Source organism: Prorops nasuta, unplaced genomic scaffold, assembly GCF_024137725.1.
Source record: "Prorops nasuta isolate Cenicafe-Biocafe unplaced genomic scaffold, Cenicafe_Pnas_1.2 PNAS00001, whole genome shotgun sequence".
NCBI lineage: Eukaryota > Metazoa > Arthropoda > Insecta > Hymenoptera > Bethylidae > Prorops > Prorops nasuta.
Window position 1 is genome coordinate 10,266,615 of NW_027116798.1, and position 10,484 is coordinate 10,277,098.

The 10,484-nt window shown below is 50.7% G+C and overlaps 1 protein-coding gene across 1 annotated transcript; it reads right to left on the reverse strand.

Annotated features, from left to right (window-relative positions):
• Positions 1–3,820: 3,820 nt before the first annotated feature.
• LOC136785954 (uncharacterized) lies at positions 3,821–5,653 on the reverse strand. Its single transcript, XM_066747339.1, has one exon. It carries the CDS (start codon positions 5,651–5,653, stop codon positions 3,821–3,823), a length of 1,833 nt encoding a protein of 610 aa, XP_066603436.1.
• Between the last annotated feature and the right edge of the window lie 4,831 nt (positions 5,654–10,484).

Genomic DNA, 10,484 nt, shown 5'->3' on the forward strand with positions numbered 1-10,484 from the left:
GGAGGCTCTAGCTTCTCCAGCGCCTCCCGTACCTCCCGGGCCGCGGTCCGCACTGCAGCAGCCTCCTCCTTGGTGGGGAGCTGCAGCGGCCGCGGCTTAGCCGCCTCCCGCCAAGACAAGTGAAGCTTCCGACGAAGCTCCTCCGTCATTGGCGGGAGGGGCTGGATCCCGCCGGCCTCGTCGCCGGCGACAATAGGGGGATAATATAGTTCGCGGGCCGGGGGAAAGCGATCGCGGACGCCGAAGGAGGGCCCGGGCTCGGTCGGGGACCGGGGTGGGCTCCCCGGCGGAGTCCGACCCTCCCGGCCCAACATCCTCCTCGGTCCGGCCCGATGGTGTGGCAGCATCCTGTAAATGGGCAAAAACCAATTAGCGGGGTTGTGGCGGTTCTTAAGATTAACAGATTAGCGGGGGGGTGGACGTTGGGTTCGGGGCCGAAGTCGGACGGGGGAGCGAGGGGGTGGGCGTTCGTTATTCGGGGGTTTGGGGATGGTAACCGGGGTCCGGGGTCGCTGAAGTGCCGGTTTGGACTCCGTACTGGAGTGTGTTCCTCTCGGCCTGGCGTCGCTCGAACTCCGATCCTGCCCTGTGGTCTTTTTCTGAAATCGGGGGCGGGGGTGATCGCGTGGGGATACGACGGGAGGAGGGTTATCGGTTGGGGTAGCAAAGTAGGGTTTCAGATCTTTGACGTGCACTCGTTTCACTAGAGTGCCGTCCTCGGCCTTGAGGCGGTATACTGCTGGGGACAGGACCGTGTCAATGAGATAGGGGCCTATGAATTTGGGGGCCAGTTTCGCGGCAAATCCCTGGGTGCCAGACGAGAGTACGTAATATTTGCGCAAGACTTGGTCGCCCTCCTTGAACTCGACGTTCCGTCGTCCTTGGTCATACCGGGCTGCTTGGCGGAGGGTGGCTTCACCTAAATTCTTCCGGACCAAGTCCCGCAAATGTCCTAAATTAGTAACTCTGTCTGCCCAGGTTACGGTATCGCGGGGTTCGTATTCGGTAGGGGAGGGTTCTTTTGCGAGGGTTCGGATCGGTAAGGGGTGGCGGCCAAAATTAAGAAACGCGGGGGAAAATTGGGTCGAACTCTGGGTTGACGTATTTAGGGCAAACTGCAGCGCTTCGAGTTTTTTGTCCCATTCGCGGTGGTCTCCCTCAACGTACATCGCGAGCATGGTCTTTAGGGTCCGGTTTACGCGCTCTACGGGGTTGGATTGGGCATGATAGGGGGGGGTGGTTATCTGGGTTATTCCGTACGCTTCCGTTAGGGCCTTGATGTCCTTGTTCACGAATTCCGTGCCGTTATCGGTAAGGAAAAACGTCGGACAACCCCAGCGATGAACGATAAGAGAGGAGAGGGCCGAGGCAATGGATTTCCCGTCCGCCTTCCGCAGAGCTTTCAATTCGACGTACTTTGTGAAATTGTCCTGAAAGACCAACAGATATTTGTTTTGATTCTTACTCTGCGGAAGGGGCCCCATTATATCGGCAGCTACCAACGTCCATGGTTCCTCCACTACTCGTTCCCGCATCAATCCCGGAGGGCCTTGGGTGGAATGTTTGTGGGTTTGGCAAGGGCGGCAGGTCCGAATATACTTCACGACTGAGTGGTATATTCCGGGCCAGTAAAAACTTTGCGCAAGGCGGGCATAGGTCTTCTCTATTCCTAAGTGGCCTGACTGGGGAGGATCGTGTGCATCGCTGAGGGCTCGGGGGCGGCTTTCGGGGGGCAAAACTAATTTCCACGCATTCGTGTCTTCTAAGGCGGGTTCGATTAGGGGGTTAGGCCGATGATAATATAGTTTATCTTCATGGACTCGCCAATCGAGGTATTTCCAAGGGGCTTCGCGGACGTTTGTCAATCGGGTGAGGTACCAATTGTTTTGGGAGGATCCGATAGTGGCAAGGGCAGTGGTCAGGGAGGGGTACATACGGGACAGGGCATCGGGGACGACGTTAGCTGAGCCTTTGCGGTGTTCAATGGTCATGTCAAAGGATTGCAAAGCCAGCGCCCAGCGGGCGAGCCTTCCGGTGGGATCGCGCAGCCTCTGCAACCACCGCAGACTACTGTGATCAGTTATTACGCGGAAAGCCGTACCCTCGATGTATGGACGGAACTTTTTTACGGCCCACAAGACCGCCAAACACTCTTTTTCCGTGGTCGAATAGTTCCTTTCTGCGGGGGTTAGCACTCGGCTCGCGAACACCACCGGAAGCTCCGCTCCCTGGCTTACTTGGGTTAGAACCGCACCGATCGCAGAGTTGCTGGCATCGGTCTGGAGGATGAAGGGTTGGGAAAAGTCGGGGCGAAGGAGAACGGGGGTGGAGGACAGGGCGGACTTCAGGGACTCAAAGGCAGTCTGTTGTGCTTCTTCCCACTTCCAGGGTGCGTCTTTCTTCAGGAGCTGCGTTAGTGGGACCTTGTGCTCGGAGAATTTGTCTATGAAGCGGGCGTACCAGCCCACCATCCCCAGAAAGCGTTGTAGTTCCTTGATGTTTCGCGGGGCGGGGTATTGTACGACGGGGGCGATCTTTTCGGGGTCGGCCTTCAATCCTTCCTTATCGATGATGTAGCCCAGGTAACTGACCTGCTGACAGCATAGCTCGCTCTTCTCGGGGTTGACGGTCAAGTTAGCGGCTTTTAGTGCTTTTAGGACTTTCTCCACGTACTCCGCATGTTCTTCGAAGGTTTCGTTGACGATATTGATGTCATCCAGGTATGCGAAGACGTGGGTGGACCATTCGGGTTTGATAAGTCGGTCCATCAGTCGCTGGAAGGTGGCGGGGGCGTTGGTAAGGCCAAAGGGCATTCGGGTGAACTGGAAAAGGCCGGCTCCGGGGACGGTAAAGGCAGTTATTTCTCGGGATTCGGGGTCTACGGGGACTTGGAAGTAAGCTTGGCTCAGGTCGAATTTGGTGATGTAACGGGCTGTTCTTAATCCGTCGAGGATGGCATCGATGTTGGGCAGGGGGTAGGCGTCCTTCTTGGTTACGCGGTTGACATCTCGGTAGTCGATGCAAAAGCGAAATTTGCCAGTACTTTTCTTGATAATGACGGGACAGCTGCTCCATGCACTACTGGATGTTTCAATTATTCCAGCGGCCAGCATGTCCCGTACCTCTGCGTGCGCAACCTTTAGCATGGCCGGGGATAGACGGCGGGGACGTTGTTTAATGGGAGGGTGACCTTGGATATCAATATAATGAGAGGTGAGGGGAGTAGGGGGGAGGGATTGGTCGGAAATGGGCATCAGGGTTCGGCAGAGGGTTTGGAGGGTTTCCTTTTCGCTAGGAGAGGGAGCAACTAGGGCTAGGCCATCAAGGGTAAGTTCAACGGGGGGTTCGGTAGGAGAGGGAGGGCGTAAGGATCGAGAGGGAGAGTTAGGAGTGCGCCACGTCAGGTTTGCGAAGTCCAGGGTAACCTGCAGGGCTTCCAAAAAATCCACTCCTAGGATGCAGTCGTATCCTAGGGCCTTGCACACCCGAATCGCCAGGACTTCTGTCTGTCCGTCCAAGTGGAATCGGACTCGGGCTTCTCCTTGGGCTGGTTCGACGGCTCCATTAGCAACTTGTATATATGCTACGATGTGGCGTAGGTGGTTTTTCAGGAGGTCTCCTATTCTCTTCCCGAAATATGAGCGGGCAGCACCGCTATCCAGCAGAGCGGGGAAGGTGTGTTGGCCAATGCGTAAATTTAGGAAATATCTGGGATCATGTTCGATGGGGGAGGCAGGGGAGAGTTCGGGGAGGGAATCCAGGGCGGTATTGGGACTCTTGGGGTCGGGAGTTGAATCGTCGAGTCCTAACGATGTCCCGATCATTCGTTTCCCGGGCTCGGCTTATCTTTACAGGTGGGGCAGGTCTTAGTGACCGTGCCCATCCGTCCGCAACGGCAACAGAATTTCCCTCGTGGGTGGGAGCACTGGGGAAAATGATGTCCTGGGCGATGACAATTCCAGCAGGTGTTCGGGGGTGGCCTCATCTTTTGGGAATCCGTGTCTCCAGTGGCTGGGCTTCCAGGAAGGGGTTGATTAGGATCGAGAGGGGTATTCGGCAGGGTAGGAGGGGTACTGTTTTGAGGAATTTTTGCGGGTTGGTTGCGGGGGGCTTTGGAGGGTTTGGACTGGGGGGAGGTCGGGGAGGAGGGTTTATTGGGGGTCGGGGAACTGGGAGTGACGGTGAGGGTAGGTTCTTTTCCTTGGACCAGGGTTAATTCGGCTTCGATGGGGGCGGCAGGATTACGAGGGCTGGTAAGGGGGTTATACGCCTCAGTAGGGAATAGGGACGCAGAGGGCAGGGGAGGGGGAGGATGTTTGGAACGATCAGCCAACCTTCTGGTGTCCACTCGATGACACTCGTTGATCAGGTCCTGGAAACTGGACAGCTCTTCTCTAGCTATCTTCTGGCGATACAGGGGAAGTAGATTGTGGTAGGCCAGGTCCAGTTGCTGCTCCAATTCCATAGGGGGGTCCATCCGTCCCAAAATTCTCCTAATTTTCATAATGAAGTCCAGCGGTCGTTCCTGTGGTCCTTGGGTTCGAGCGGTGGCTTCTCGTCGGATTACGTGGGCGGGGTATTTGACGGCGAAGGTTTTGCAGAAAGCCTGGACGAAATCGTAATATCCTGTCCATGCGGGACTTTCCAGTCGGAACCAGGTTAACGCGGTTCCGGCGAGGGCAGAGGGGAGAGCGCGTAAGACGGCCGGGGCCGCTAGATTTCGACCTTGGATCAACTCGTGCAAGGAAGCCAGAAACTCTCGAGGGTCCTCGTCGAATTGTCCGGTGAACACGGGGATATATTTAGTGAGACTATCCCACGCGCGCATTTCCGGGGTAAGGGTCTCTGATAGGTGGGAGGAATTTAAGTAATAAGGATCGAACTCTCGAAGGGTGCTAGGCTGAGGGGGTTGCTGGGAATGTTCCGGGATTGGGGTAGGGGTGAGCATAGGGGTGGGAGTACGGGTCGGAAAGCAAGGGGCACTAGATTCGGCGTTAGAACGTACTGGGTATGAAGCCTGACGGGCCATAGGCGACGTCGCTTCATACTGGTTCGGTCCGTGCCATCTAGGGGTTGCCAGGGGAGGAGGAGGGTTGGGACGGGACGGGGCCATAGTGTAGGTACTATGGAGGATTGAGGCAGGATTCCACCTGGGGGAAGGGTGGCGGAGTAGAGGGGTAGTTCGGGAGGGAGGGGGAAAGGCAGGTTGGTAGTGGGTAGGGGAGGGGTGCGTCAAAGGGGTGGCGGGTAGCGTTCGGGGTAGCGGCACACGATCCGGGGCGCTAGGATCCTGAAATGACGAAAATTTACGCGGCAGGGGCGGGGGTTGATCGGCGGGAGGGGAGGCTAAGGGCAAATTCTCATAGCGAGGTTCCGTTCTTCCTGTAAATGAACAAGGGTGAAAGGGGTTGTTCCGGGAAGCTGCTTCCGTCCTGGTGGATTCCTGCAAACGCGAAGTCGATTCTTCGGCAATAGTGGTCGCTACGGGGGAGGAAAAACTAACTGCGTTGCGACGGGGTTGAACCACCTCCCGTCGAGGGGTGGGAGGGATTTCGTCGCACGATAGATCAATTAAATGGATCTCCCGAGATTCATGGGGGTTGCGGGGTTCCACGGGGGTAGCTAAGGGTAGTCTTGGCGCAGGGGTGGCCATTATATTAGCGGGGGGGGGGGGGGTAGGTCGCAATCTAAGGGGAAGGTCAAGTTCGTTCGTGGGGGAGGCATTACGTCCGGCGCGAGCATGGAGTCCCAATAGTAGGAATTCCCACTATTGTCACTCTCGAACGATTCGGTTCGGTTCCCGGCGGCCCGAACGTCATGGTCCATTTCCCACGGGATGGACATGTCTCCGAACAAAAAACGACTACGAAACCTGAAAAGTCGATCGCGAAGAATTGAGGGAGACCCGGAAATTTGTAGTCCGTAGGAGCGTAAAATTAATAAAATAATCTGTAAGGGGAGGGTACGAACAACGTCGCGATATGTTTCGAGGGAAAAACCGGGAGGGGAGGGTGGAGAAATGCTCATCACCTACCTTTTACGCCGACCAGGGAAGCAGCGGTCCCAGCACTCCGTTGGCGGTGGGGGAAGAGAGACGTCGGTATGGCAGGTGGCGGCAGGTGCAGCAGCGGCGGCGGCAGATGGCGGTGGCGGCGGCGGTCGGTAAGGCAGGCGGCAGCGGCAATTTTTCAATTCGAACAGTTTGAATCACTCGCGAAAACTTCTGAAGTTCGAAAATAAAAACAAACACTAGAGGTCACGAGCACTCGACCCGCACCCGCGACGCACGGAAACGCGGGAGGTCACCGCCAGAGCCAACGGCCGAACCCAGTAGGGGAGGGGGGGGGGGGGAATAGGGGAAGACCAGGAGAAAATTCGGAAACTGCACTTTTTTAATGAAATCACTGCACTCGCGGGCACTTCGGACACTCTACGCGGCGGGGCCCCACGTTGGGCGCCAATTTGTAACCGGCGGAAAGGGAATTCCGGGTTAAAATAAATTATTAATATACACGATCCAACTGTGAGGACACAATCTTTATTCACACTAACTAATCTCGGGGGGAGAGGCCTCCCGCGATGTCCTGGCACACTTATTATACGCGCACAATGATTTCATTAAACACTAATTAACGGGAAAACTATGGGAGGCAAAAAGGGGAAGGGAAAGGGGCGAGGGAAAACTCTCCGGCGGCTCCGACGATGAAATCCAGCGATCCCACGACGTCCGCCACGAGAACTCCGCGTTAACTCCAATGAATCGATGGCTGGGGCCCGCAATATTGAATTACACCGAATTTCAATAATTGCGGCGACGACCCAGCTCTCTACTTAGACCACGTACTGATGCTCTGATAGTAGAACAAGATCTGGCCCAATTTGACGGATATTCCTCCGTCCTCTCAATCATTTCCCTCATTCCGGGGTGTCATATTGGTGATCGGGATCCAGGGACCAATCATTAATCCGGTATGGGTCCGCGATCCATATTTCTCGCCGTTCCGGCTAATCACCCATATACTTGGCATGATAGCCGGCTGGCTAGCTCCTGCGCTAGAATCCTGCGTGGTCGTCCTTAGCAGCAGACGACACTATGCTTCGTGGTTCGGCAGCGGGGCGATGCGGTGCGGGGTCGGCAACGATGGGCCGGTAGTGGCGCGGGCCGGGGAGAACGCCGCTAGGCGCGCGAGGCGTCAGCGCGGTAAGGGGAGGGGACTGGGACTCGCTGCCTGGCGCTCGAGGCGCGGCGCGGTAACGGGAAGGAACCGGCGAAGCGCTCGGCGGGGAGACTGGGTAAGGGGACGGTAGGAGCGTCGCGTAAACAACCGCGCTCGGCAGGAAGGTTAGAGAGAGAGGGCATTATAGGCATTCGGGCATGGGAGCGTAAAGGATAGGACAATAACAGTTTTCTAGCTCATGTTGGAGCAGGGAGTCGGTCTTATAAGCTACGAATAAAATTTACCATTAGAAATATAATATTTAATCCTAACTAATATACAACCTACTGACATTCGCTCAATCCGCAATCATACCCTGTCCTAAAAACATTTACTCTCCTTCCGTGGATGGCAATTACAATATCCCTTCAGCGGGCAACTACATTACCATCACACGGAAGGTTCATCTACGCTCACTCACTTACTCACATGCATACTCAAGGGGACGGGAGGCACTAAGGGGGAGACCGAAGCAGAGCTAACAATAATCATTTTTCTGTAACGGGTTTCCACCACGTTACAATGTACATATAAATACATTACAGAACATAATATTTCTGAGGTAAGAATTGTTTTGGTAATAAACGCACGTGCTTTCCCCTAAAGGAAGAAGCAAAACAAAGATGCGACTGAGAGAGAGAGAGAGAGAGAAGTCCGATAGCCGCTCCTTATCGCACTCATAATATGCCAATGCTACGAGCGATGATTATTTATCTTCGTTCTTGGCTATTGGAAAAACTTTTGAAAACAATTCAACATATAGTTATTCTTCTATTTTTATTCCATTATGACAGAATAATAATGAATAAAGCTGTCAGTTGATCGTTTATTTATACGGTATTTCAAGTCTGTATGAAGACTTTCTGTTTATAATACATCGAAGAAGCCTCATGGCTCAGGCGGTAAGGTAACCGCGTGGCAATTCGTGGGTCCGGGTTCGATTCCCGCTCGGTGCTTTTTTTTTTATGATTAAATTTTTTTTTAATGGCCATTGACTCACAAAAATCAATAATAAATTAAAGAAATGCAGATTTTACGGAATTATAACGATGAAATTGTATTTAAAGTAATTATTACATATCACACGCACATTTCCTTAATTTATTATTGATTATAATAAGTCAATGCTTATAAATAAATATGCTGAAAAATATGAATAAAGGCAATGTCCTGCAGATGTAAATAACATCGAAGATTCGTAGATTTTCGGCAAAGCGAAGCGGAAAGATTTTGCCTCGAATCTTCTGCTAGACGCTAACAAGCGAGAAAAACAGAGATTCGATAGCCGCTCCTTGTCGCACTTATAATATGCCAATGCTACGAGCGTTGATTATTTATCTTCGTTCTGGGCAATTGGAAAAGCTTACGAAAAATATTCAATACACAATTATTCTTCAATATTTGTTCCATTATGACAGAATAATAATGAATATAGCTGTCAGTTGATCGTTTATTTATACGGTATTTCAAGTCTGTATGAAGACTTTCTGTTTATAATACATCGAAGAAGTCTCGTGGCTCAGGCGGTAAGGTAACCGCGTGGCAATTCGTGGGTCCGGGTTCGATTCCCGCTCGGTGCTTTTTTTTTTTTATGATTAAATTTTTTTTTAATGGCCATTGACTCACAAAAATCAATAATAAATTAAAGAAATGCAGATCTTACGGAAATAAACGAAATATAACGAAGAATTTGTAGTTAAAATAATTATTATATATCAAATACGCATTTCTTTAATTTATTATTGATTTAAATAAGTCAATGCTTATAAATAAATATGCTGAAAAACATGAATAAACGCATTGTCCTGCAAATGTAAATAACATCGAAGATTCGTAGATTTTCGGCAAAGCGAAGCGGAAAGATTTTGCCTCGAATCTTCTGCTAGACGGCTAACAGCGAGAAAGACAAAGAGGTCCGAGAAAGTATCTCCGCTCTCTTTTTAATCCGAGGATAGCCGAGAGCGAGCGAAGCTAGTCGACACATGTATGGACGCTTCGCTTGTGCTCGTGACCATCGAGCAGCGGTAGAAGCGGGGATGGCTCACGCAAACGAGCCTGCATTTGTGGTCGTAAGTGGAGGGGGAAATTCTGTAGATCGACGGTCTACTTTCTGGCAACACTGCTGGTGGGGTGAATGTAGTTCCTAAACTTATTAAAAATTACAGCAGTTCCTAAAGCAATTAAAAAAAAAATATGCCCTGACGTCATCAGAGTGGGGGAACTCATAAGTGGTGGGGGTCAATGCAGTCCCTAAACTTATATCAAAATTGTGACACGTTCGTGAAGCAATTAAAAAAGTGGGGGGGGGGGGGGCATGACGTCAGAGGAGTTGGGACACATCCCGCCTCGCGACAGGGACCCCCGCGCGCCGCACCCCCCTCGCCACTGTTCCAGTATCGGCATAGCTACACTACTACCGTTGAACCTCTAGCGACATCTATCTCGGTCGTTGTTAAGTTATAACGATATTATTAGTTTTCCTTTCAATAAAAAACTCAGTGAAATATCAATTCTCAGCTAAATGATTCGGTTTAGTACAATTTATATTAACTTCAATTGTTCGTAACTCCGTCGCTTAACTAAGATTGAACTGAGAGTTTTCTTAAAAAGGAAAGGTACGTTTATTCGGTAGGATTCGGTAGGTTACCGACAGTACCGACATTACAAGCGACAATCATCGCTGACTCTGAGTTACAGAATCGCACTTAGCGATTTCTGTCGGTAACTGGACTTAACGATACCGAAAATTGTCGCTAAGAGTTACGGTACATACTAGATTGTCCGAAAACTTTTGTAGAAGTGAGTCGACTACCTATATGACTAGTGAATATGGCCGAAATCTAGTAATATATTGCTATAATGTCGTAAGGCATTTATTGTAGTATTCATTTAGATATCAAGATGAGAAAAAGATAATTGAATAATCTTCAAGATAACGTCAATTTAAAGAAGCAGAAGAAAAAACTGCAAAATAAATGTAATTAAGAAAAACTATGGATCTTAGATAAGTAAAAACGTTTGAATAATTTAAAGTATTTATATATTGAATTTACTAGTGTTACTTTGTGGAAATATATTTTGTACAAATATGATTTAGGTGTTTGTGGCTTTCGCAAAGGATTAAAGAAATGCAGCATAAATGTTTATCAGAATAATAATGAGAGACGAGACAAAAATGACTGATAAGTGTAATTAAAATATTCATGCGTACTTTATTGACATATATGTCATCTGGTATAACTTTTACTGCTACGATGTTCATATTAA

Bases quoted from the DNA above. Each gene is read 5' to 3' on its own strand.
- LOC136785954 (XM_066747339.1), bottom strand. From the start codon at position 5,653: ATGGCCACCCCTGCGCCAAGACTACCCTTAGCTACCCCCGTGGAACCC.